This window comes from Cygnus olor, chromosome 20 (assembly GCF_009769625.2).
Source record: "Cygnus olor isolate bCygOlo1 chromosome 20, bCygOlo1.pri.v2, whole genome shotgun sequence".
In the NCBI taxonomy this organism is placed as follows: Eukaryota; Metazoa; Chordata; class Aves; order Anseriformes; family Anatidae; genus Cygnus; species Cygnus olor.
In genome coordinates, this window is record NC_049188.1 from 1,149,371 (window position 1) to 1,177,363 (window position 27,993).

General features: G+C 51.9%; 1 protein-coding gene across 2 annotated transcripts in view; it reads left to right on the forward strand.

Annotated features, from left to right (window-relative positions):
* Nucleotides 1-3,654, forward strand: part of LOC121058083 (S-adenosyl-L-methionine-dependent tRNA 4-demethylwyosine synthase TYW1-like) — a 107,160-nt gene extending 103,506 nt beyond the window's left edge. For both annotated transcript variants that reach the window (XM_040533115.1, XM_040533116.1), the window contains exon 17: nucleotides 3,182-3,654. In XM_040533115.1, coding sequence (XP_040389049.1) covers nucleotides 3,182-3,403 — 222 coding nt within the window. In that variant the 3' untranslated portion in view covers nucleotides 3,404-3,654. The remainder of the gene's footprint in view (nucleotides 1-3,181) is intronic.
* Nucleotides 3,655-27,993: the final 24,339 nt, after the last annotated feature.

A 27,993-nucleotide genomic window follows, 5' to 3' on the forward strand; every position in this document is an offset into this window, starting at 1 on the left:
CCTGTGGAGCAATGCGATTGTGCAAGCCGGGGGGGTTGGCTGGGCTGCTGGGAGCTGGTGGGACCGGCTGCGGCTCACGTAGCCATGGGTTTGGTGTGATCTGATGAAACCAGAGCTCCATCATTTTGTCCTCAGGAGAGCACATGTAGGGCTTTACTCTAAGGGGATGAGGAGGGGGCAAATATCCCCTTCTGCCACTGACCAAGCCACCTCTCCAAGCCTCACGTCGCTCAGAAGCACAGCCCAGAGGCTGTGGGTCCGAGCCCGCTGCACTTGGGCCGCCTGTGAGCTGCATCCTCCCTGCTTCTGCTGTACTTGTCCTCCCGGAGCCTCAGGAGTTTGTGCTGCCTGCCGGGGCTCTGGGGAAAGGCAGAGCTTTGGTGCTGCTCGAGGTTTGCTCGCGCAGAGGCAGCACCCAGTGCCATGTTTCTCAGTGCTGTCTGCTGTCAAATTGTGGGTCATGAAACCCCGATGCTCCGCACGTTTGTGCTTAACGGGGTGCTTCTGGTTCGGGGAACGTGGGGACTCGTGTCTGTTGGAGCCGTCAGAGCTGCTAAAAGCACGGTCTGCTTGCAGGAGCGCTCTGTAACCTGTGGCCAAAATCACCCCACAGACACTGGTGTGGGTGGGAGGTTCTGGGTTTTATCTCCTGCTGTTGGCCTTGTTGAAGGTCACCGTCTCCACAGAAGAACTGATAATGCAGCGAGATACAGCCATGGCAAGGCATGAATTAAATAGTTTGCTTTGAAAAGAGAAGCCATATAATTGTGTCCCAGAAGCTCATGTCAGACTTTCATCCCTGTGCAAGACAGCTTTTACCCCCAGGTGGGCAGTGGTGCTGTTCTGCTGGGAGGGATGACACCAGCACCACTGACACCAGCCCCTTCACAGCACGGTGTGGGTTTGCCCACGTGTGCTCCGTTAAACTGGGGTGCGTGCAGCTGGGGCACCACGGGCTGGCTTGGTAGAGCACTGATCTAAGTGGGGCTGGTTCTAGAAATAGCTCTCGGTGTCTTCTGCTGGTCACAGTATGCTGCCATCGTGCTATTTCTAGCTTTAAGACTCCGGAGAGGCCCATATCTATGCCAGGGTTCCGGTTGGGGATGGCAGCTGCAGCCCATAGCCTTGTGTCAGCCACCCCTGGTGGCACGAGCACCTCTCGTGGCTTTGGCTCTTGCTCAGCCTCTCTTGGCTGCAGGGTTAAGGATTCTTTGCAAGCTCCCCCTTCCCTCCTGAGACAAGAGCATCCCATGGGTTTTCAAGGAAACGGGCTTTACAAAATTACCTCTTCAGCTGGTTCCAAGTCTCAGCTGTGGCTTTATTCTTTATGTAGAAGGTTTCTCTTAGTTGGCCTCAAGTCTGTCTAGGGACCCATCTGACGAGTTAGGAGCTCTGAACACGTCATGGGAATAAGCTCAGCAACTTGCTGTGTGCTAAGCAGCTCTGCCTCATGCTGTGTGTGTTACAGGCCATGTGGCTGGATCCTGTAGAATTTTTTGTCCTTAGTTTGTGTGAGAATTTATTGATGAGCAGTAGTGAATCAAATCTGGGGAGGGCTCTGATGCACGGTCTGAACTTGTTCAAGTGTCTTCCCTGCAGCCCCTGGCTTTTGGCATATGATGTTCCCAGACAGGCACTGGGGATAGAAAGAGAGGGATGGGAGAGCAGAGAGAAGGCACAGAGGAGTGCCGTGGGCAGAACAGGTCCAAGCCCCAGGTCTCTGCTGGCCGCAGAGCACCGCCACCTGCCTGCAGCACCCCCAGCTGCTGCTGTGCTGGGAAAGGCTGCGAGCGGGACTGCACAAACCTTGCTCTGGGATGCTCTTCGTGCCAGTAAGGTTTGAGTCTTGGTAGTTAGGACTGCACCGGAGGGATGGGAGCTGGGTGACTTGGCCAAAGTCATCTAGCACCTCCCATCGGGAGGGAAGCTCAGCTCTCCTGAAGCTGGGTCTGTCGGGGACCTGTCTGCTTTCCCAGCGATGCGTTGCCTCCTCTGCTGTTGCTTTATTTGCAGCCACTCGCATGGGAAAGGACGTGTTGCCTTGTTTAAACGTTAGCATATGAAGAATGAGCCTTGGGCGAGCGTATTTACAGTGAGACTTCTTCCTGGCTGTTCTGGCTCTGCAGTCACACATCTCTGCTCTGGGTAAAGGACTCCTCCTGCAACAATTTGCTGCAATTACACAGGCAGCAAGAGATTAACATTGGCAATATTTGATTCAAAATTTTGCAGGTATCAGCAGTTTTTCCAACCAAAAAAGCTTTTAGCTCTTGGGCAGAAAGTCAAATGCCATTTAAATGCATAACCATCAGGTTTTGAAAAAATCGGGGAGCCAGTATGTTTTCCCTCTTTCTTTGGATAAGCTCTCAGCTCAGACAAATCCTGATTGAGGATTCAGTCAAGGCTGCTGCTAAATTAGCAGAGCAGGTCTGTGAGACAAACGCAGCTTCAACTTGTCAAAGTAAGGAATTCTTAAAATTCTTGTATGGAAAGAGGATTCGTGTCATTAAACCTTTTTATCTTTCCCCACTCCCAAACACAGCCCTCCTGCCCCTGCCCTTCATCAAGGGACACGTGGGTATTGGGCTCAAATTTATACATTGTCTCCAGGACTCCTCCAGTTCCCCAAATCAAGGTGTCTAAGGTATAAACAACAGTGCACTGGCAAGTGAAATTGCACCTGAGAACTGGGCTTTGGGATACAAAGTGGGGCTGAAACAATGTTAGGATCTGGTACTTCAAAGGATCAGGCAAGGCACCAAGCAGTCAAATCTTCATGAAGCTTATCTGCTGGTAGACAGCTCTGCTAAATGACTACAGCTGTAAGAGAAGTGGCCATCCTGTTTCTGCATTTGCTTTGTCAGACCTCCTGGATGAAATGTAGCTCAGAAACAGTGAGCTCCTGGTATTTGTCTGCCTGAAGGATTTCCTTTTCCTCTTAAGGAAGTTATCTTAACTTCTGGATGACTTCACCTTGGACCTTAATGGGGCCAGAAATTTGGAAAAAAAAATAAAAAATCCACCTGCCGCACAAAAAAAAAAAAAAAAAAAAGGAAAAAAACTACAGCTAGGAAACCAATTTAATACGCACCCAGCTTCAGCAGCTTGTCCCACCATGAATCACCGCCGTGGTGGTACTCCCTGCTCTGCAGCACAGTAACACGTCTCTCTTATTTCGCAGTTCAAGGTTGACGGCGAGTGGTGCACCTGGATCAACTACGAGCGCTTCCAGGAGCTGGTACGAGAGCACGAGAGGAGTGGGGGATTGAAGACGTTCACAGCAGCAGACTACACAGCCAGGACTCCTCGCTGGGCGCTGTTTGGGTCCAGCCAACGGGGCTTTGATCCCCTGGACGTAAGATACCAGCGGAAGAACAAAGCAAAAGACATCTCCGGGTGCTGACGTTAGGATGGGGCTCGCCGATCTGCAGGCTGGCTGATGGATGAGCTTTGGTCTTCATTTCCAGACTAACACCCATATCAAATCTGTTCACGTAGGCTTTCTGAAGTTGGATATTGAGAAGGATGGTAAAGTCTTTGTTTAACCCTTCCCTCCTGTTTTTAGGGCTTCTTGGATGGAAGTATTTGTAACGCTTTTTATCTTGTACAAATGCTACGTGTGAGCAGTGTATCGCCGTTGGCAGTGCCATCGGGGAGGCCGTGTTCGTGATCTCTGCGGCTGATCGGGTGCAGGGAGCAAGCGTTGATTTTACTTCGGTGTCGAGTCGTAAGGGAGCCCAGGGGGTGCACTCAGCTCAGCTACAAAACGTGCAGTGTCCATAAGGATAAGTGTGAAGGGAATTTAACCACTGCTGGCTGGCTGGGTCTGTGCAGGCGTGACTGCGGGCAGATCTAAAAGCCCTGCTGAAGGCCTCATTGTACCAACAACTGTACCTTTATGTGTTTTGAACACCTGCCATCTGCTGAAAGACCCTGTCTGATGCCCAAGGTTCAGCTTACTGGGGGTGGTGTAAGTAACAGCACCTCTGTTAATGTCGTGTGCAACTTCTGATATCTGTCCAAATGTTTTCCAACTTCATGGTTTTGGCAATGTGTACTTTCCAAGCTGTTTTACTACAGTCTCCCAGCAGCCTTAACCAGCACATGATCCCTCAAAGCCACGCTGGGCTCATGGAAGGATGCCTTTGCTCCACCTGTGCAATTCGCCAGCCTGTTGTGGTTTAAGCCAGCGGGCAGCTCAGCACCACGCAGCCGTTTGCTCGTTCTCCACAGTGGGATGGGGGAGAGAATCGGAAATAGGTAAAATTCATGGGTTGAGATGAAGACAGTTTAACAGGCCAGAAAAGGAAGGGAAGATAATAAAGGAATACACAAAACAAGCGATGCACGATGCAGTTGCTCGCTGCCTGCTGACTGATGCCCAGCCAGTCCCTGAGCAGCAGTGGCCCCTCCAGCCAACTCCCCCTGCTTAATTGCTCAGCAGGACACCGTAAGTTATGGGATATCCCGTTGGCAGGTTTGGGTCACCTGTCCTGGCTGTGTACATTCCCAGATTTCTTGTGCACCCTCAGCCTTCTCGCTGGCCGGGCAGCATGAGAAGCTGAAACGTGTGGCTTTGTGTAAGCACTAAAACTTTGGTGGGTTACCAACATTATTTTTCTCCAAAGTCCAAAATATGGCACCATACCAGCCGCTGTGAAGAAAATTAACTATATCCCAGCCCAAACCAGGACCCAGCATCACCGCTGGTTTGGATGGAGGCGCCAATCTGATGTAAGTGAAAACCCAATCCAGTTGATTTCTTTTGTGTCAAGAAACCACTTCTTATCTTGGAGTGGTAACATCCAAGCATGGGGGCCACTGACACAACCCCAGGGGTTGCTCTGAGAGACCCTCATGCCTTGCACTCCCTTTGGAGGTACTGGGGTCTGGCTGGCAAAACGCATTTAAATGAGAGGGGAATGGGTTGTTTGCTGTTGGGAAGATCACTGCTCTCACGTTCCTTTCTATTTATGCAATACCCGTGTCGGCTGCAGTGTCAGTGTGAGCTCTCACTGGTGTGTTAGGAAGGACTGGTGTGAAAATACCCAGAGCAGACCTCACTGGGGAAGCACCGCTGCAGTCAGGCTGTGTGTTCAGTCACTGAAGGCCTGAAATAGCCCCAGACATCCCTGATCCCTGCTGGCCGCCTCCCACAGCTCTGCCAGAGTTTCCCCCAGGGGGCAGGAGGGCTGCCCCGCACTCTCCTCCTGCTCCGCTGGGGCGGTGGCAGTCAGTGGAGCTGCCCCGCTTCCTCCAGCGGCTGCGTGATGGAAGTCTGACACTGCTCCAGCTGAGGAGCCTGGCCAAGCCAGCTGCAGAAGCGTGGCCTGAACGGAGACCCAGAGGTGCCAGCTGGGGATGGGAGGAGAACGCAGTCCCGCTCCAGCATCTGCATCCCCACTGGGCTCCAGGTGCTCGCAGCACTCCCACCGCCGCTGGCTCCGCAAGCACTTGCAGCCTGCGATCCGCAGAGCCCACGGCGTTGTCGACGGGCGCTCCTCAGATTGTGACTGTTTTTAAGATTACCTCATTTCTTAAATGGTTAAAAGTGATTCTGAAAAAGAAAGAAAAAATAATTTTCCCTAGGGCACCTTTGTGTGTCATAGCTGTACAAGGCTCTTTGAGAGGGGATGCTAACAGGATTTTAAGGACGTGAAAAGCACAAGTGTTGCAGAACATCTTTTTCCTTGATAGCACAGAGAGCAGAAGGGAGAGCACCCACGTGCCTGTGAGCGATGGAGAGGGCTTGGTGGGTGGGAGGCAGCTCCAACAGGCCCATCGCAGCTTCTTCACAAAGCACTGGAAGGAGGTTGGAGCTAGTGAGAAGTCACCACGCTTCCACAGGGACACAGGTGGCACCTGCAAGCCCTGGGCAGGTATGGGACATTTCCAAGCCATCTCCGTGTCTGCATATGATGGAAACCTGGCATGACAACCGTGCTGGTGTGCGTGCGCTGCACCGCCCAGGTCCGAACGCAGGACTCAAGCAAGCCCAGGTGACCGTGAGGTGTCCGCGCTGGGTGACTGCATCCAGTTGGAGGATCCACGTGTCCCAGTGAGGCTGGTGAGACCCTGTGCCCCAACCTCTGTGTGTTGTGGCCCATCTTGAAGCTGCCCTTGGGTGAGCCAGGCTATGGTCCTGCTGAGATCTGCTGTTCTCAGCCCCTAGTGCCTCTTCCTAGCTAAGGGTTGTCCGCGTGCTGCTTCCTTTACAGCCCCGCTCCTGGGAGCTGCTGAGCACCACGCTCAGCTGGGAGCACTTCTGCTTGTTGCCTTCTGCCAGAAGATGGTTTGGGCGTGCTCAGCTGCACTGGTGCCTGCAGGAAACCTGGCCAGCTGGGGTGGGCTACAGGGAGGGAGCAATGGGGCAAGGCAGGGGACATGGGTGACCTGGGGGCCCCCACCAGCCTGGCTCCTGCTGTGCCGTTCCAGGGGCCCAGCCCTTTGAGCAGGGGCTAATCATATTTTCAAATCCAAAACTATCATGGGAAGTTTGTCTTAGGGGCTTGGTTTCCTTAAGAAACTGGCTGGTAAAGGGCTGCTCTTCTTTCCCCTTGCTGGGGAATGATTTGTCATGTTCCCACCACGGCTTCACCGCAGGCGCTCTAATACTCTGCTCAATCACTCCTCTGTTTCTGGTCACATTTGACACCATTTAACTTGCATCTGGGCTTTGGGGTGAAGGTTGGCAGCACTGGAAAGCCCGGGAGCTCTTTGCAAAAATGGTCTGTGCTGTTTTCTGAGAGCCCTGTGCTCTGACTCCTGCTTCCGATGGCAGGGTCGCCATGTGAAGAGTATGAATTCCCAGAAATTCCCAGTGTTGGGCTATGTTCAAGTTAAAAATTGTTGTATTCTAGGCTTATTTTGCAGAACTAATGCATTTTGAGTGAAAATACCAGGGGTGGGATGCAGTTATCAGAACACAGCTGTTTAGAAGGTGCCGAGACCACTCCAGCCAGCCACCAGCTCTGCTCTGAGGCTCTGGAAGACCTGCTTGATGTCCGCCAGCCCAGGCAGCTGTGGCAGGGCGTCTCCCCAGCCCCTGCATGCACATTTAGGTAGTGGTCTTCCCCATTTTCTGCTCAGCTGTGCCATTATGCTCATCCTCGTTCCTCCATGTGGCCTCTTGTAATGGTAGGTCTGGGGGTACCTTCCCATCGCGTAGGCCAGGGGAAGGGAAGTTGCATATGCAATAAGAAATAAAGATGCACAAGAATTTAACTACGTCCATGTTACAAATTAGTGAATCCTCCGGACACACGTGTATCAGCTCTGGTAGAAGCAGCAGAGGGACGATGTGGTCCCAGCACTTTGCAGGCATGGGCTGCCCTTTAGCAGCCTGCAGTTCCTTCCGACCACTTTTGAGAGAAAGAACAGCTTGTGAGACATGTCTCCAAGCCACCAGCCTCCTGTGGGTCACTTGGGTTAAGTGAGGTCTTTAACAACTTCAGCAAGCCGTGTTTATTTTGTGGGACTCAAGTTGCGTCAGGCATCAGTTGCGTGTGGGTGCGGCTGCAGTTGGGCTGGGATGTTTGGTGTCCCCCGTAATGTACCATGTTCGCCTGGGTGGACACGAGGTCTTCTGCACCTGGTCCTCCTTCCTGGGCCAGACGCCTCCCTCCTGCATCCACCTCCCCAAGAGCTGAAGCAGCCGTAAATCACGAGCAGTCACCACCACCCCTTCCTTGTCCGTGCTGAGCCCTGGTAGCGGCCGGCACTGCCCTGGCAGCGGCGGCTTCTGCGCCTGAGGAGCCCTCGGGCTGCATGTCACCGCCGGACGCCTGCTGCCCTCAACAGCTGCTGTGGTCATTAGCACTTCATGTAAAACGCCCCATAAAATCCCCACAGTTCCTTCCCTTGGAAATCCTAGGGGAGCCCTAAAGAAAACCCTGTCTGCATGGCTTCTCTGTGCTGCAGCATCCGCGCTGTTTCTTCTCCCAGCCCCTCTTGGGACACGGAAATTGCTGCTGTCCCCTTTATGCATTGCTTCTCCACGGGCCATTTGGCTGAGTTGAAATAACAGCTTGTTCCTGCTGTGCGAGGCCTCTCCCTCCTGTGTCCCCACGCTCCCTCTGTCCTCCTTCTTTGTCCCCACACTCCCTCCATTCCTCCCCTCATACTTCTGGTGTCCCCATGCTCCAGAGCTCTGCGTTTCCAGGGCTCCAGGGCAGGTCTGTCCTGGGGTGCCGTGGAGCTGGGGCTGATGGAGCCACCACCACCAGGGCTGGGAGGAGGAGGTGGGTGACCCATGCAGGGGGCACTCAGGGCTGCAGGTCCCCAGAGCCTGCACCAAGGCCACCACCGCAGCAGGATCCGTGTGGGGGCTGGTGCTGAAATGTCTCAGAAAAATCATGATTTCCCCTGCTCAGAGACTAGAGGGAAAACACGGCCCCAAAAGCCAGGCCAGGTGGTAAGTGACACCGCATCCCGCCCGCTTGTCCCTTTTGGGCTGTCTAACATCTGGAAGCCATGCAGAGAGCAATTTGGGCAGGATTCGCTCCCACAATTATACTTGCATTGCCTTGTGCTTAGAGCAAATCTTTCAATGTACGTATCCGAAAGCAATCCTCTTACACGAATAGCTTTCAATTGTACAACTTAACACAAATCGCCACAGTTTCCAGGACGTGCTCGGTGTAAGGCGCAGCCAGCCAGAGCCGATTGCTGCTGGGCTTCACCTGTCAGCAGGCGGCGGTGGAGGTGGTGCTCCGGGAACACCGACGTCGCCGGGGTGAAGTTCCTCATCTGCACAGGAGCTGCACGCCCGGCCTGAAGGGTCTGCTCTTAGATGTAAAGCAGATCGTCGCCCTCTGCGATGCTCGCCTGGGCTGGGGTTTGTGCGTTTTCCCCAGCAAGATGCGTTGGTATGGGATGTGCTCAACACGCTCTGCAAAAATAGGGATCATAGAATGGCTTGGGTTGGAAGGGAACTCAAAGATCACCTGGTTCCAACCCTTGCCATGGGCAGGGACGCCACCCACTAGATCAGGTTGCCCAGGACCTCATCTAACCTGGCCTTGAACACCTCCAGGGATGGGGCATCCACAATCTCTCTGGGCAGCCTGTGCCAGTGCCTCACCACCCTCTGAGTGAAAAATTTCCTCCTAACCTCTAATCTAAATCTCCCCTCTTTCAGTTTAAAACCATTCCCCCTTGTCCTGTCATTATCTACCCGAGTAAAGAGTCCTTCTCCATCCTTTTTATAAGAACCCTTTAAGTACTGAAAGGCTGCAGTAAGGTCTCCCCAGACCCTCGTCTTCTCCAGGCTGAACACCCCCAGCTCTCTCAGCCTTTCTTCATAGGAGAGGTGCTTCAGCCCCTTGATCATCTTTGTGGCCCTCCCCTGGACCCGCTCTAACAGCCCCACATCCTTCGTGTGCTGGGGGCTCCAGACTTGGATGCAGTACTCCAAGTGGGGCCTCACGAGGGCAGAGTAGAGGGGCACAATCACCTCCCTCCCCTGCTGCCCACTCCTCTCTTGATGCAGCCCAGGATGCAGTTGGCCTTCTGGGCTGCAAGTGTGCACTGCTGGCTCATGATGAGCTTTTCATCCCCCAAAACCCCCAACTCTTTCTCTGCAGGGCTGCTCTCACTGAGTTCTTCACCCAGTCTGTCCTTATGTGTGGGATTGCCCCAGCCCAGGTGCAGCACCCTGCACGTGGACTTGTTGAACCTCATTAGGTTCACATGGGCCCACTTCTCCAGCCTGTCCAGGTCCCTTTGGATGGCATCCCTTCTTTCTGGTGTATTGACTGCACCACTCAGCTTGGTGTCATCTGGAAACTTGCTAAGGGTGCACTCAATCCCACTGTCTATATCGTTGATAAAGATATTAAACAGCACCAGTCCAAGGACAGACCCCTGAGGGACACCATTTGTCACCAGCCTCCGCTTGGACACAGAGCCATTGATCACCACTCTCTGGGTGGTCTCTCTGGGGTCTCTAATTAAACGCGGTCCTTTCCTTTCTGCCAGAGATGCGTAAAATATCCCGATATGGGAAGACGTCTCCGAGGTCACAATTTCAGGATCAGCCCATCTTTTGCAGTTTTGCTGGTCTGTCGCTGTGATTAGTTCTGACCTGACCCATTTTCCATAGGTGCCAGTCAGACAGCAGCCACTGCACTGCCACCAGGGCACTGGTTGGGGGGGGGGTCCCCGTCTTCCTCGCTGCCCCCAGGTGGCCCAGGAGCCTCCCAAGGGACTGACCTTGCTTTGGTTTTGGGGGATTTAACCAAATCCAGGGCACGATGTGCTTCGAGAGAAGAGGGTCTTATTGCTTCAACAGCCAGCCTGGAGGCTCGGGAGGTTTGATCCTAAAGGCAAACTGGGCAAAATGGATTGTAACCACTTAAAGCCCGGAGCAGAGGGGCTATGGCTGAGTTTTGGGGTCCGGGCACCGAGCCCTGTGTCCCAGCTCCTTCTCCTGGTCCGTCCCATCCCTTCCCGGCGCAGGCTGGCATCTCTCCTGGCTGCTGCTGGGCCCTGACTCACAGCGTGAGTCATGCGATGGCTGCGTGTCATTTCTTGAAGGGGATAAATCTATTTGTTTCCAGAAATCTCCAGCTGGAAAACATCCCCCAAACAGAGAATTGTCATCCATCAGCTTTGTCTTCATCTGGCTCCCATCCTAAATCATTTACGATGTTAGAGCCGCTATCGTGCCTTGAGGGGCAAGGAAAAAGGCGTCTGAATTAATTGAAGGAAGGGCATCTTTTTCATTTCATCAATTGCAAATTGAGTCGGGAGCTGGCGAAGGCTGCGGGCCCGGTGGGAGGGGCTTGGGCCCAGCGGCAGGACACATGCTGCTCCAGCAGCTCACTGTGAGGAAGGGGAGGGGGGGAAACTAAACCTGGGGAAATATTTCAAGGAAGCCTTGGGTTTCTGGAGCTGAACCTTCCTGGAGGTGGGAGCCCACCGCTTCCTTTCCTCCTCCTCCCCAAACCCATCTCTGTCTCCATCCCACGCCATGCGGCAAGCCCAGCTGCAGCAGGGGTGGAGGTGTCGGGGGTCTCATTTCCAGCAATGATGGGACCTTCAGGTGGAGGTGACACCCAGGGAGAGCCCACACCGGTCGTGACCAAAATCCAGGCAGCAGCAGCACGATTGAAGCCCATGAGAGCATTAAGCAGGAGCAATTTCATGTTTATGTATCTCACCAACCCCTTCCACATCCCTGGTGTCTGCATCCCACCAACCCTATCCCCACGTCCCCATCCCACCAGGGGCATCCTTCAGCTTTCTGGAGCTGGGCCACCACACCGGGTTGTCTCCCCTGTGCCGAGACAAATCCTGCCCTCTGCCTTCATCCTAGGACAACCCTTCTTTGCTGTTATTTGGAAAGACCGAGGAAGACAAGGTCCTTCTGCCACTTGCACAGTGACCCCACGTTGTAAGCAATGCATAGGCTTTGCTCACAGGTCCTCCCATGCTCTCCCATCCTAGGAGATGCTGGAAAAAAGCTTTCAGACAGAAGCCAAAAGTGGCCGCAACATGCTCAGCGGTGTTGGTACTGGGAAAGGAAAACTGGAGGTGCTCTGGGGCAGGAGAGAGGTGCAGGGTCTGTGCACCCCAAATCACAGAGGATGGAAGTTTTCTCTCAAATATTGGATGCCTGTGGGGTTATTTTTAAGTGGGAAACATTCTGGTCTCTTTTCTGCAGTGCAGGGCGGCATCTTGGGCGTTTGCAGGCGTGGTACCCACTGCCAGGAGCAAACAGCTGGCTGCCATGGGGCATCAGCATCCTCTCCGCGGGGGAAGCCCCAGGCAGGGCTGGGGCTGGGCTGGGACAGGCAGGGGCAGAGCTTGGGCTGGGCTGGGGGGGGGGGCACATCAGGGCCCTGGTGATACACAGAGGCAGATGCAAGGAGCAGTTTTATTTGGTCCCATGATCGAAAGTGTCCTCCTCAGACACTGCTGTTCGCATTGCACTGGAAATACTTCACTGTTGCAGCAGGCTTTTTTATTATTTTTACTAATTCTTCATTTTTTAACAAAAGTTTGCTGTGCATTCTCGATGCTGTTCCGTACCCCGGCTGTGACTCTCCCCGTGCTGCCTTCCACAGATGGGTGGCCACCACATGTAAAATTGCGGGGATGCAATGGAAAAGATGCCCAAAACTGCTTGTTTGGCACAATATTGTTGGCACAAGAGGCTTTGCTACAGCAGAAACAATCTCCAGCGGCTGATCTCTTGCCCCAGCTGCGGTGGGTCCAGGCTTCCAAACAAACTCCGTAAAGCTCAGACCTGGTTTTCCAGGAAATTTGCATCTCCCAAGAGATATTACTACATTTTTTGTTGTTTTATTTTCTCCTGCACTTTTCTTCACCTTTTTATTTTTAAAGAAACAAAGTAACTAAAGGTGTTTTTCCCCCCCCCCCTTTTTTTTTTTTTAAACAATCTGATTTTTTGAATGAGGAAGGAAACTTCTCAAGGTGTTCACAACCTAAAAATAAACGTTTGGACTGGAAGATAGCCTGGAATTGGTCTTTCCTCATGGGTGGTATCTGCTTTGCCGATCCGATGTTTTCAGGCCTCCCCCATCCCCTTTCAGGGCCCACTGGGTTGGATGAATGGGGGCGGCTGCTCCCCTGCTCCCCATCACACCACAGCTAGCGGCATCTTCAAATGCAACTTCCTGAACCAAAACGATACTTTTCAGGTTAGATCAAAATCAAAGAGAAAGCTTGCAAGGAGGCATTCCAATCATTACAACAAAACAAAACAAAACCCCTTGAAAATATTCAGAATGTCAACAAAAGTCAACACTCACTTGAAAAAAATGTGGTTAACTGCTGAAATCCCCCAAAATGTGGTGGTGTATTTTATTTTATTTTATTTTATTTTATTTTATTTTATTTTATTTTATTTTATTTTATTTTATTATTTTTTTTCTATGATGGAGCCAGCTGTGCTGTGGGTTACTCCAGAATTCGCTCTCCCCCCCTGCTACCCAAAGGATCAGCTGGTTCAGCTCCCAAAGCCAGCTGAGGACAAGCCCCTTGTTTGCAGGGGGACTTCAAAGCCATCGTGTGCCCCAGAGGGGTGGCTGTGGGGGACAAGGGGAACGTCTCTTTGCCCCCACAAACTCCTGCACCCACCGCCCCCACCCTGCCACTGTTGCCCACGCTTTTCCTATGGCCAGGAGTTTTTGGGATGCTGCTGCTGACATAACCCTCACTGCTGGGGCAGCCACCTGGGAGCTTAACCCGCTGCTGCCTTGCTGGATTTCCTCCTCTTTGCCAGGGGCTCAGATGAGATCAGCTGTTTAAATCATCTTAGCACTAAATACTTGTTATTTGGAAAACAGAGAGGAAGCATCAAAGCCGTGAATAATTAGCTGTTAAATGCTGCCTTCGCTTGCGGTGGATCGCCCCAGGAAATGCGAAGCTGCTTGTCAAATTATCCGCAGCCCCCTGAGCTGCTGATCTGTCATCCCCAAACCTGCTTCATGCTGCTATTTCTACTTCACTTCTCCAAAAGCCAAAAAGCCACCAGGGCTGGGGGCCAGAGACCCCGCAGGGGTGTTGAGATGGAGCTGCTGGCATTGGTGTCACAGGTTTGGGCTCTGGTTCCTGCCTTCCCTTCCTGAATACCCGATACAAAACGCGTCCCCGTGCTTATTCTCAGTTTTAATTCCTTACTTCTTGTAGCTGTTATTCCCTCCCTGGCTGTGTTTGGCAGCCCGCAGGGACAGGGTGTCCCGGGAGGCTGCAGCCTCAGCAGTTCCTGGGGTGCTCCTGCCTGACCCCTGCGGCACCTGCCCAGCAAGGTGACAGTAACGTGCTGCTGTGTGACCCATCCTGTCCTGCTGGGAGCGGGTTTAGGGCTTTCAGACAATGTTCAGTGTTGGTTTGTTCTCAATAAAGGGTGCTCAGGCAGGCAGCTGATGCCATTCAATCTGAAACAGGAGCCAGAGACGGGTGAGGGTACAAGCCTATGTGGTATCAAGGCTGTCCCAAATAAAAGCGAAATAAACCCACTGGAGATTTAAAAAAATAAAAAATGGAGGTCATGTATCATTTAAGGAGAACTTGCAAGTCCTTTTTAACATGAAATAGGCTAATTTATACAAAGAGAACTAGTTGTGGCTTACGGCTTCTATTTGCCCTTTTGGGTCACATTTTTGGCCTCAGATTCCACCTCCTGATAACACAGCAGAGACCCTCCTTGAACGCTGACCATGAATCTTTGTTTTGACTCAGGAGCTTCTCCTGGAGGACCCCCATAGGCATCTGTCTTGGCAGCAGCACCCAGACAAGCATCACCAGGGGTTCTTGCACGGGGACAGCTCTTCCAGCCTCCAACACCTGCCCCCATCTCCCTGTGACTGCAAGCCAGAGAAGTGAAGAGCCAGGTTTTTGAGACCTGGCATTGAACTCGGACTTGATACTTGTGGCATTGATGGTGTTTGGCATATTTCAGCACAATGTGAGGTACATGGTGGGTTTTCTCGTGTGCTTCTTTTCCTCCCCAGCAGCCCACCCCATGAATGATACAACGCATCGTCCCTGTATTATAGAAATCCAGTCTCCGGAGTAATTTAGAAGGAAAAAAAGTGGTGAGCTTTGCAGGCAGGGGCTGAGGCTGCAAAACGAGGAGGGCTGTGTTGGGCTGGGGCATTAGCATTTTACTAATAAAATATTGCTCATTGGTGACAAGCTTACAGCGTTAGAAGAAAAGCTGCTCTGAGCTCTGCTGGGCTTACACAGATGGTGCCAAAATAGCTAATTTTGACTCCTAAAGTCTGCTCAGAACAAAGCATTTTAGTTTCTTTAAACAAATAAGCTATGAAAGCTGCTAAACACCTTGGAGAATGAGCAGTGAGAAAGCCAGGCCACGAAAAGATGTTAATAGCCAGGTTTATACCCAGCAGTTTTGAGCCCTGCTCGGAGGGACAGGGGTTGGGGCTGGGCTTTGCTCCTGGTGCTCTCCATTCCATTAGAGTCCCTGGGGCTGTGGGGCAGAAATGCCCCTGTCCGATGGGAGCTGTCAGCTGCCAGCCAGGCTGCCGTGAACCTGCAGCTTCTCCAAGGCCTGCAGATGCCGACTTGGGAAAGGAGAAAACGTGTGCAGATCAATATTGTCACCTCCTCTGCTCCGGCACCATGCGTCACTCAGAGAGCATCGCCGCCTTCCCTCTGACACGTTTTGGATGTTTTTAAAACGTCGGGGCAAAGTTGGATGCTCAAAATCCCTGTAATAAACCCAGCTGGTTCGTCTCATGGAGGTGCCCCATCAGGCAGGTTGGCACAGGGACAAGCCACGGTGGGCTGAGCGTGGCCAAGGTGGTCTCCTGCTGCTGGAGGGGGGCCCAGGCTGTGGTCAGGGACCTTTGTCCCTAAACTCTGGCACTGGGACCGAGCCTGTAGGGGCAGTCGTTGCGTCTCAAACCTAGATGTGTCCCTCTGACATGTCGGGATGGCCGAGCTAACAGCGTGCTCACAGCTTAGAGGGCACAAAAAGGCCTTCAAAACATTTTTGGCTCATTTCTAGTCCTGTTTGTTTTCAGGTGAAGGTAAGGGGTTCAAGGCTGCAGGGGTTTTGGGGCTCACCTTGCAAAGGTGCTCTGTGCTTGGAGCAAAGCCCGCCCTGAGATGGGGACCACCATGTTCCCAGGCTTCCCTGGCCCTGGAGCTCCCTGCAAAGTGGGCTGGAGAGCAGATGGGGACACCATGTCTTTCCCTCCCCACTCTTTGAGTCTGCCCAAAGCAGGACCAGATGGGTCCCACCAGCCTCGGTGAGAGGTTAATGTGAGTTTAAAAGCAAGGATGTAGGTTTTCAACAGTACGAAAGCAGCAAATTAACAAAACGAGGGATAACCCCTGCTGCTGGGTTTCCAGGCCATAATTCTGCACTGATCCTGGGCATGTGTAAAGACAGCAAGGTCCATCTGCCTGCTGTTTTTGAAGGGAGAAGGTGAAACCAGCTTGAAACCAGGTGAAATGGGAGCTGGGTCCCACCACCCTCCCTGGCTCTGACACCCTGCTGCAGGACAGGGCTTCCTCAGGCGAGCTGGGCTGGCAGGCACCCTGCTGCAGCTTAAGAACAGCTTCTCTCTACGTTTTTCTTTATCTTTTCCTGAAGATTTCAGGAAGACTCACACCAGGAATACCCGCAGGGGCGGTGAGGGAAGCATGGCTGGAAGCATTGCGTTTGGGGCTCCCACAGCACCACGCATGGGCGACTTGTGCTTAACCAAAACTTCAGCATTGCAAACTCCCATAATTGGTTGGTAACATCAAATCTACAGGAGCAGATGTGCTTATAGGTGGTTGCAGTGTGTTTGCTGCTTCCCCAGCAGCTCCTTAAGGGCCCTTCAGGCACGGAGCTGGCAGCACCACACATCCGTCTCCATCTGCCTTCATGCGCTGCGTACAAGTTGGACGTTTCGAGCAGCAAAACCCACTTGGATCCTGCAGTGATTTTCACATAGGGTCCACTTTCTGCAATGTGTGCTCTCCCAAGTGTGTGTTACCAGGCATACCCCACACCCATGAAAGCCACTCTGCTAAGTGGAAGCTGCAGCATGGCAGGCAATGGGCTCTGGAGGAGGAAAACCAGCTGCGGGTGGTTTCTCTACAGGTGGACCTGGTTTGCTGTGAGGAGTGGAGGTGGGGGGGGGGAGGGCTTGGCAAGGTTATAGAAGCCACTGGGGCTGCCTAGAAGGAAGGAGGCTGCTTTCAACTTCCAAGGCAGTCTAGTGAGCATGGGAGATGTGATACTGAAGGATGCTTGTGGATGGTGCCTGCGGTGAATTTTGCAGCCTGGTGGGACCAGGGATGGGGGTGTGCTGCCTCAGGTGGGCTGTGCTGGTGGGTTTAGCAGTGAATGCAGCTGAGGGAGCCCTTGGCTGTGTTCTGGGGGATGTGTGAGCCTAGGGCTGCCAGGAACTCTTTCCTTGTTCTGGTGCTGTACGGCATTAGCAAAAATCTTCTTATAATAGAAAAACAGGAAATAACATCAAGGGGAGAGGTGGAGGTGGGGGGGGGGACACACTACTGGGTTCCCTTCTTAATCTGCTCTGGCCTCTCAGAGGCCCAAAAAATCCTCCTCAGAGACTTCTGCATCCTGGCTGGGCAAAGCCTCTGCTTTAGGAGGTGCTGGTGGATGTAGGCAGAGCTCCCCCTTCCCAGCAGCAGTACCCAGCCTCCAGGCTCTTTGCTGCTGGTTCGTCACCACACTGGGGTGATTGAGCTGGCAGGGGTTGAAAGAGGGACTTTGGTTGCATGAGGTTCACAGGTGGATAAAACCAGCCTTTAATTCAGGTTCTGGTGGGGCATCCCACAGCCTGTTGGGAGCCCCTGCATGGAGCAGGGTCCTGGGTGTGCTGCTCAGAGCACCGTGGGCTGAAGGGAAGAGAGTGTTACAGCTCCAGCATCCCCTCTTACCAAATCCTTCCTCTTCCTGCGTTAGAGCCTGGCATGCTGTGTGCTGGGGGGTATCTGCACTCCGAGGTGGGCTGGCTGGAGCTGCCAGATATATGCTCTGCCTCCCCAGAAAAGTCAAAATCTAGAGGGATATTACAGTATTCAAGCTCTCATTCAGCCCTCCCACCCCTGGCACTGCTTCATCTCATCCCACTGGTCCTCCCCCTGCCGGATCCAGGTGCTCGTGCTCCTCTCACCTGTACGAGTGCGATGCCAATGGTGGGTTCTGGGGGTTTTGTCCTGGGTGCGAGCAATCACCACTACCCTGAGGACTGGCAGGGTAGGGGTGCTGCTTGCCCTAGTGATGCTTTGGCCAGCCCGGGGCAGCAGGGGCTCTGGGGACTCTTTGCCCTGTCCCCTTGACACAGGCAGCAGCTGGGCACGGGGCTGAGAGCTGCTCTGACAAGCACAGGAAAGGCCCCTGCACTAAACTGACAGCTCTTGCAAAACCTGGCCCAAATTCTGTGTCTGGCAACACATCAGTGCTGGCAATACTTTCGGGGGGGGGGCGGGGGGAAGAGGCAAAATTGCCAATATTTATATTAAAAGCTTGAGTTTTAGACAATAAAATTTGTAGGTAAGTGTTTCTTTTCTAACTTCTGTCTGGCCAGCCTGTCTAAGGTATTTATTTCCTGGCTATTACTGTAATAACCAAGTGCATCAAAACGATGATTGTTCATAATTGTAATCCTGTGAAGCTTCACTAAAAAACAAATGAGCTCTGTACAGCCAGCTGTGTCTTTATGAAGTGGTCTTGGATGGGTTTATTTAAAGCCGTTTTTCACATTACTTTTATAGCCGACCTCTTCAGAGTGAGGATGCGTCAGTAGATTTTATATCAGCGCTGGCAGCTGCTACCAGGCACCCAGTTTGACCCTGCGGGGCACTGGGCTGCCTTTGGAGGAGGCTTCGTGTGTCCCCCTGATGGGAACAGAGCAGAGAGCGATGGGGTCGGGGTCCCCCAGTTGCAGCTGAAATTGCAGATTAATTTGAGCATCGGTTTTGTTGTGAAGGGGGCGGGAAGTGTTCGTTTGCCAGATCCCTGATGGACTGAGTCCTGTGCCGTACCCAAGTTTACCAGCGCAGTGGGTATTCATTCTTTGGTTATGTTTTTCCTCCCTGTTTTCTCTTTCCTCCTCCAAGATTAAATGGTGAACACAGGGAACATCCAGGCCCTTTTGAAGGATCCTTGCAAAGCTCTGATCTCTTCAAAGCCCCTGTTTGATGTCTGTTTTAAAAGATGCTGTGAAGGTTTCCTGATGCACCCTGTTGCAGGTGGATGTCCATGCAGTGCTGCAGGGGTCTCTGCTGCAGGAAGGGGAGATGGGGATGCTGGGTTAGGTGTGAGCCAAGCCATCACCTTGTGTCACAACTTTTAACCCAAGAAAAACAATAGGAGCCTGAACCTGCCACCAAATCTCGGTTCATCCCCAGCAGATGAACTCCATAAATCATTTTGGTCTTGGAAATCCTCTCTGGGAGGTCTGGATGTTCATGGGGTGGACTGGGCTCCCAGGAGTGCCGGGAGCCTTGGAGGGCCACAAGGAAAAGGTGCCAGGCAGTGGTCACCACTTGTATCTTGCCCTCGTATCCCACTCCCAGACTGCCTGAGGCTGGCAGGGACCTCTGGGTCCTTCTGGTCCAACCCTGCTCCAGCAGGCCACCCAGAGCAGGGTGCCCAGGACCACCTCCCGGTGGCTTTTGAAGATCCCCAAGGAGGAGACTCCAGCACCTCTCTGGGCAGCCTGTGCCAGTGCTCGGTCACTGCACAGCACACAAGTGCTGCCTGGTGCTCAGAGGGAGCCTCCTGTGCCCCTGTTCGTGCCCACTGCCTCTGGTCCTGGCACTGGGCACCACCGAAAGGAGCCTGGCTCCGTCTTCTTTGCACCTTCCTGTCAGGTATTTATGGACATTGATGAGGTCCCCCTGAGCCTCTCCTTGTAGGAGAGATGCTCCTGTCCCTTCAGCATCTTCATGGCCCAAATGCCTCTTTGCTGCCTGGTTTGCAGCAGGAGGAGGAGAAGGAAAGGGGCTCTGCAGGGGATGCCTGCACAAGGGCTGTTGGTGCCGTGGCAGAGGATGTGGCTGTAGGACTGGAGCTCAGCATTTTTGGGAAAATCTGGGGTTTCCTTACAGATCCATGGAGCATTTACAAAGCTCCTGGTGCTCGCTGTCCCTGTTGCAGGTTCAGCACTGCTGTGATGCTGCAGTGCAGACTCGTGACCAGGGAGCACCGGCGTGCTCCTTTCCTGGGTGCGGTGTGCAGTGCACCACTGAGCAGCATGTCCCTTATTGAAAGCCCCACAGTGACACATGCAAACATTGCCATTCACGGTCTGAATCCCACAAAGAACAGCTACCAGCAGTGTAAATGATTTTCTTGCTCTCTTAATTTTGTAGCCTCAGATCCTAAATCTTGGCCTATGGATGAAGGGTTGGTTTTGCAGGAGCACCTACAGCGATGAAGTGCTCGATGTGTATACCAAATTTCAAACTGACTTAAGCTGTTCCCTTTGTACATAAGTGCTGAAATCACATTAAATGTCCTCATTCTGCCATCGTCAGAGGGTTTTAAGATACACTTGGATAAAGCCCTGAGCAACCCGGTCTGACCCCATGGCTGACCATGTTTGAGGGGAAGATTGGGCTGGAAACTTCCGCAGGTCCCTGCCAACACCAAATATCTGATGACCTTTTCATCCAAGGGCAGGGTTTTGCTGTGTGTCATCCAAAACAACCACCTCTGGTACTGAGCCCTACGCTTCCCCCTACAGCCAGGATTTGGCAGTGTTTTGCCTCCTTGTGTTGGGACATAATGGGAGGCATCGCAAGTCCTTCCTGCATCCTTCTGCAGCAAGGGCAAAGCAGGCTCTGCTTCTTGCACCATAGAGCCACCAGAAAAAAAAAAAAAAATCATTTTTTCCCATCATCTTGGTTGGCTTTGGGTGAACTGGGGGGGAGGTCTTTTTCTTTTTTTTTGAATCATTATCAAAAATCAATCTTTTTCCAATTATTTCTATATTTAATCAGCAAATATCCAATTATATAGGGATAAAGAAATTATGTCTCCCTCAGCAAACCTACTTTTCTTTTTCCCTAAGGAGAGGAGAGGTCTTCCCTCAGGATTATGTGATTAAATAGAGGTTTAGAGGAGAAATCTTGCTTTGTTACTCACTTAATCTCAAATCCATCCTCTCAGAAGTGAACCACACTTTACAGATGATGAGCAAGGGATCTGCGGGCTGATCACCTGCCTGGCTTGGGCTTGGCTGCCTGGATGCAGATGTGAGCCTCAGCCCGGATTGGCCCTTGGCAAAGGGTCTCTGAGCAGTTCTGGCTTCCTTCCCTACAGCTGCCCACCCCTGTCTTTCTCCTGAGATCTGCTTTGAAGCAGCAGGATGGGCCCTCCCTCCTTCAGTGGGGTTTTGAGCCTCATGTGGAGCCCAAAGGCATCACCTCCAAGATGTGCCCAAGCATTTCAGATGCATGATGGCTGTGGGAAATACCATTAGATATTGTCAATTCAACCCCAGAGGCATCTTGACTACATCTGTCATCACAGAGGCAGGGAAGACCCCTCTGGGCAGTGAGTTTAAGATCTTCCATGAAGGAAGATTGCCCATGGCAAAGTGTGGTGTTGATGCTCCCTGCAGCTAAGTACTCAGAAAACCACTTTGCCTTTGGAAGGAAGGGTGAGGTGTATCTCCGTGTTTTTCTCCTTCACTCCTGGTTCTTTCCTCAGCCTCTTATTGCATCTGAAATATCATCACATTGGTATGGAGAAAAACATTGATTTCTGGTCACTGTGGATGTGGTCTTGGTTTATGAAATTCAAAGTAAGGGGTGGATCCCCATTGTGTTTGGTGTGAGCATCATATTTTAGAGGGTTGAAAAGCTCCAGAAGCAAGTTTCCCCCAGTGCTCACCCTAAAAGAGCAGAGCTGCTAACAGAGGCAGTCATGGCTCGTTGGAGGAAAGGAGCAGCCTGTGCTGCTGTGGGTCTGGGGGCAGATGTAGTGGGCTGGGGTTGGAGGAGGCAGGACCCCATCACCCCTGGATGTGCAGGCTCCTGCAGCCTACAGGCACCACTGCTTGTGGTGTGAGCAGCACAGAAATGCTCCTGCCCTGTGATGGACACAGGGAAACAGCTGGAACAATGGCTCCATACAGCTCTGTAAACCAAAATGGGGTTTGCAGCAGCTGAGGTGAGTAGAAGACACATCAGTAACCAGGAAGTGCTGCTTTCCTCAAAAACAATCCCTAACATTTTGGGTTGACCTAGCTGAAGTGATGCTGCCACACCAGAACATGCCTTCAGGCAGGGAAAAGGCACAAGAGCTTGGAAAAATGTGCATACCTGCCTTATATATGTATCTATCAGCTCTAAAAGGCACAAGACCTACTGATTTACTCCAACAAGCCCTCTGAGCTACTGGAAGGCAGCAGAGCTGGTGGAGAGAGGAATCCACTGCGTTAATTTATTCAGTACAGGTAAAAAGTGTCTGAAAAGCTGTTACACGTCTCCCCAGCAATAGCTTGGCGTGCTCTGCCTCTAAAATGTTACATGCACTCATGGCTGGATGACAAAAGCACTGAGAAGCACTATTCCTGTGTGCTCGCCTGGCGAGAGCACTGGGGAGAGCAGCACCCGGGGTGGGCACGGGACTGTGCCTGGTGCAAGGAGGGGGCAGCAGCTCTGCCTCCTCCTCTCACCAGCAAGAGGCCAAATCCCCCACTGTGAGCTCTCCCAGCAGCTGGTGGTACTTTCTCCAAAGCTTTTACCCTTTTAACTGCTGCCAGAAATGGGAGATGGGACTTTTACAGGCTTCTGTAGCTGATAAGAAATCTGAGGAGTTTCACAAATGTACTGGAAAGCCCTTCCCGAGATTTTAGTTCTGGGCTTGCGTTTGTCTTTCAGTTCACGTTACCCAAGACTGTCATCTGTGTTCAGAAGAAAGCTCCTTTGGGGAATTCGAGGGAGTGTTTTGGTTTGTTGAGCTGTCAGCTGTAACGCAACAAGCGTGGCAGATGCCACCAAAGAAGGACTTGGGTTTTCTGGCAAACCTTCACTTCAGATTTAAGTGGGAGCACAGGGAAAGAGAGGAGAGGGACTGAGCTACCCCAAAGCCGTGCCCAGGTGTTGGCTGATCCCCAGCCAAGAACTGGCAAGCAGCTGAGAATTGCAATAGGAATACTCAAGGTGGAAACATCAGCACCTGCTGTGACACACCTCTGCGGTGGGCATGCTGGCACTTAACACCCTTGTGTTGTCCTGTTCCCTTCCATTACCCACACATTAGTGCTGGCAGACCCCACTAAGCAGTGGCTCACCCCTCTGAATGATCCCCTGGGGGCCAGGCTGTGGTTGTTAAAGCCACATGGATATTTCATAAGGCTTCGTGAAAGGTGCGTTGAGGCTGCTTTCCTTCCCTCTGCTCTTCCACTGCTGTGATGTTCCCCGCAAGGCTGCGGGCAGCAGCAGAGATGGAAAGGCGTGTGTGTGAGTGCAAATCAAGGCAGGAGGAGAAAAAGGAGTTGAATGAGATGTGCACGTCCCTGAAGTCTGTGCTAAAAGAAGGCAGTAAGCTGGGATGAATGATGCATAAGATAAAAAGCCTGGGGACAGAGGGGAGGGGAAAAGAAAGATGTACAAAAGGGAAAGAGAGAAAAGGGGAAGAGCCATAAAGGCAGGGATGTCATTCAACAAGGCATGTTCCATGTTTGTAAGAAAAACAAATCCACAGTACACAGCTGAAAACCTCATGGCAAAATTAAAGTGAGCCTCGGGGAACATCTTGGTGGTGGTGGGGAATGGTGTGAGGGTCCTCCCTGATGTTTGCAGTGGTTTTGCGTAAACCGAAGTGAGCAGTGGCTCTGATGAGCCCCACATGGGCTTCCCTGCCCCTGGAATGTGCCAAGCCCACCCTCATTTAAATGGTATTGGTCTGTGACAGTGGGAAGGGAAAGGCAAAGCAGAGGTAACCATGTGCCCTGAAGCTCTCAAGAACAGCTAAATTGAAAATGCTTAATCATATCAGTAGTTAATGATATGTGTGTGTAATGCTGAAATCAGTGCAGAAGAAGGGGCTTGGGGAAGGGCTCTCCAAGTCACTTCTCCTTGAAGGCCATACACAGACAGGATGTAGGCGGATGAATGTAAGGGGAACCAGATTGCAAGGCAGAGCAGATGCCTGCAAGAGAGCGGTGTGCACCCAAAAGTGAGACAAAAAAAGGGAGCAGGGGTTGGGGTGGATGCACACAGGCCCCCTGCAATAGCACACAGCAGGACATGGGGCTGGTTTTGCTCTGGAGCAAGGGGCTGGGGGGATCTGGCTTAATGAAAAGCCAAGCTGGAGGGAGGAGAGATGAAAGCTGTGTCCTGGAGCCAGGGGAGAAGATGGCCAAGGGGAGGAGAGGGAGAAGCAGCGGCTGCCCTTCCACGGGCACAGAGATGCTTGGTTTAGAGGGATGTCTGGAGATGAGGCTGTAAATCTGGTGTGCATTGCAAGCAGAAGCAAGCACAGCACGTTCATCACACCCCTCACCATGGTGCAGTAGCTATTCTGCCATGGCTGGCGCTTCCCCCACTGTCCATGCTGATATCTGCTGTCTCCAAAGGGTTAATGCAGCTCCTGCAGTGTTCTCAGCAAGGACCCTGTGGGTGGAGGCTGGGGGGTTCTTGTGGCTCCTGCTGCAGGTGGGATACCAGGGCCAGCTCACACCATCCAGTTTGCTTGGGCAGCTGTGCCCTGCAGCTGAGGGAATGGCCCCAAAGAAGCCTTGCTACTAAATTTTAAAACCCTTATACCAATTTTATGCAGCTGACCTTAACACTCGCTGGTCATCATTGATTTATTCTGCTGATGTTAAACCTATAATGTTAAAACCAGGCTTTGGGAGAAAGGTCTTTGCTTCCAGTGATGATGTGTGAGCTGGGTAGAGAGAGGAACACTGCAGTGATAGTGTCTTTCTTCCTCCTTCCTGACCACCCATTTAAGCTTCCCCAGACTCCTCTGACATTGAATTCCCCTTGGTAGCAGCTGCATAATTCCTTGTATGGGGTGGATGATGGTGCCCAGCATTTGCCATCAGAGCATCTCCCTGACCTGGGAAACTTGCTTTGCAGCACAGCATCTGTGGGTCCTGCTCCCTCCAGGACCTTCACACCTGGGTCTGCATTTTGGAGGTGAGAAGGTGGGGATGTGCTCAGGAACACGAGCGCCATTCCCAAACCTGATCCCCACCAGCCTCATGCCAGCGGGTGGAGAGGAAGACCCCGCTTCACTGCCCTGTGCAGGTTTTCAGGCAGCCAAGGGCAGTTTTCTCCTTCCTTGCCCTTGTGTTCGCATGCCAGGGGCCGGGTTGAGGCTGGGTTGTGTTGGCCTAGCACTCACGTCCAGGTTTGCACATCCCAGGCTGTGCCCATCCCCTCCTGCCTGCTCTCTGCATGGGTCTGCTCCACCGCCTGTCTTCTCTTGGCTGTAAATATTAATGATGTGAGTTAAGTGGTGTTAAGAGACTGCGCTAATTATTAAGTAGTTCCTCAGCAGGCTTTTTCTCTAGGAAAGGACTGTGGCATAGAGCATCTCTACCTTTATTTTGTGGAAGCTGTCTATGTGCACTGAATTTTCTAGGAGCTCTTGTAGTCTTTGTGAAATGGGTGAGCTTTCACTGGGCATATGTTTGGGGTACCAGAACATGTTCTGCAGAAATTAATAAAAAAATTAAGCTCACTCCCAAGACCCAGGTCCAAAATGCAGACAGGCTGCAATGGTGGCTTGGCCAGAGCCTCCCCTTCAGTATGACCTGTAATCCTTGATTAAAAGTACATAGTCCCTTCTGACAATGCCCACAATCCCTTTGACGTGGGCTTTGCAGCGGTCTCAAAGCTCAACTTTGCAGAGAGTTTCAGAAGCTGTGTGTTATCTGGTGAAGTAGCACTTCAGTTAATGTCACAGGAAAATTTCAACAAAAAACAGCCACAGAAAGGGGATGGTGAGGAAAAAAGGGAGTGAGTTGTTTATCATTTGTAATTCTGAAAGAAAGAGTCAAGCTTAATCCCTGCATTTCATTCTTCACACTGCAATTTGGTAAATACCGGCAGTTTTGGAAAGTTCATATTTTTCTGTACCTTTATTTGGAGAGAAAAAAAAAAAAGGCTGGTGTCCCTTTGTCCTCTGCTTCAGTTCTTTGTGAAAAACACATTAAACCTAGAAAGGTCAGATTTTCAAAAGCGTATAGTGCACACTGTGCATGTTGATCATCTGGCCGTGAGCTTCCCAACGGAGGTTGGGGGCACTGCTTGCAATGCGGAGGCTTATTTTGGTGGGAGCAGAGATCTCCAGGAACCCTGCCCATCGGTGCCTGCTGCCATCTTTGCCATATGGCCCAAGAGGCAAAATGCCTATGGCCCTGTGTGTAGAGGCTGCCTGCAGCTACTAAGAAATATTTTATTTTTCAGGAAGAACCTGCCCTTCTGGTAAACTCATGCAGCTGAATCCATAATTCTCCAAAATCTGTCTTTTGATGTGCACACAGCAGTAGCAACTGAGTCGATGTCTGCAGATGTGTCCAGAGGTCTGAAGGTCCAAAAACTAACTTTGTGGAGTCTTCTGCCTTGCCATCAGCCCAGCCAGTGTAGAGGAGCTGAGCAGATAGCCTCATGTTGACCTGTCCCTCAGCACCACTTCAATAAGCTTAGAAGACCTTTGCTGATAACCTCGCGCTGGCATGTTCTCTGAAATCCAACCGAAAAAAACAGAGAGGAAAAACTCTGGTATAGTTTGAGATTTCTAAAAAAGATGGTTTACTGGTAGCGAAGGGTGGAAATTTATTCTGGGTGAAGAAGTGCATACACCTTACCCTGAGCAGCTGGGACTCCACAGCACCATGTGGGGATGTATCAAGATAGGAGGAAATGGCCTTAAGTTGTGGCAGGGGAGGTTTAGGTTGGATATCAGGAAAAACTTATGCACTGAAAAGGTTGTGAAGCATTGGAACAGGCTGCCCGGAAAGTTGTTGAGTCACCATCCCCGGAGGTCTTCAAAAAAAGAGTAGATGTAGATCTCAGTGACAAGGTTTAATGGTGGACTTGGCAGTGCTACATTAAAGGTTGGACTAGATGATCTTAGAGGCCTTTTCCAACTTACGCACTTCTATTTCCAAACACAGACAATGGTTTTGGGACTGCTTGATATTAACTTCATCTCCTACCAGACACAGTTCTCTTATACACATACAAAAGAACAATTAAGCAAAAGCAAGAAAAGAGGTACTTTGAAAGTACTTAGTGTCATGTTTGAACTCAGCTTGGAAGAAAACCTTTTTTGATGTGAACTCCTCCTCCAGCCCCACAGCATCCCACCAGCCCTTGCAGGTGGACAAGAGCCAGATACTGTTGTGAGAAATGCAGCTTCAGTCAGGGCTGAGCCCTTCCAGCCCAATCTAGAGGGGTGTGAAGGAGCTGGGAAGAACAAACCCCAACAATAAATAGCCTCCCACCAACTCGCAGGTGTTCTTTGCAGGGTCGTTTGTAATCATCTGCCAGTGCCACTGGTGGTGGTGAGGTAGGGAGGGTGACAGCTAAGTCATTAGCACCCTTGGGAAGTGCCATCCAACATCTCCATGCCTCAGATTTCCTGTGGCAGTTGTAAACCTGCTGGCATAACCCTGACACACAGACCACAGCGATTGCTGCTGCCTGGAAACAGGAGGAGGAAAACAAATCCCCCAAGAGAAGAAATTGCGCTGTGTGATCCTTAAAATACCATGAGGTGCTCTTCTCCCTGTGTTTCGAAGTGCCTCGCTATTACTAGTGAAGACATGATTGCAAATGGCAGCGATCCTTAGGAGAGACCTTCGCTGTGAAGTCTGTGCCTTTCTCCACCTGGCCCTTGGCCAACACTTCGTTTGCTTTCCTTTTTGGCACCTCGTGCTGTAGACCCGTTGTACCCGTAATGGCTGCAAACTCTTTTTGACCTAGGCGTGTCGAGACCCAGACCTTTGGTCTCACATCTCTGCTGTGAGTGTTTCTCCTTGCCCTTGTGTTGAGCATGTCCAGACCCCGGGCTGTGTGCTTCAGGTGGAAGGAGAAGCTAGAGCGCAAGGTAAGGCACTAGGGTGACCTTTCCTCCATGATTGTGGACATCCCTGCTGCCCGGGTTGGCATTGCAAAGCCTGCAGCTGGCTTGTGGTACCTTCTGAGGCCATGGGGACTGGTTTTAATGACCCAGGAGGAGCTGCTTCTTCAGGCGGCTCAAGGGGAGAGCTTCCATCAGCCCCAGCCACGCTGGTTAATAAGCATAATCTGGATGTGAGGTGTGAAGGATCACTGTGGTCCCCAAGCAAGAGACCAGCAAGCCTGGAGAGCAACAAAGTGCAGAATATGGAATTAAGACATGTAGATGTTTTCGTAGTACCTTTTGAGACAAGGAATCCCCAGGCATCTCCCCTCATGACAACTGGGGCCCCAGTGGATGCCCTGAATTTAGGAGAGGTTGGAGAGACAGGTTCACTTCACTCCTGGCGCTGCCCCCAAGATGAGCCCAGGGGATGTCTGCTG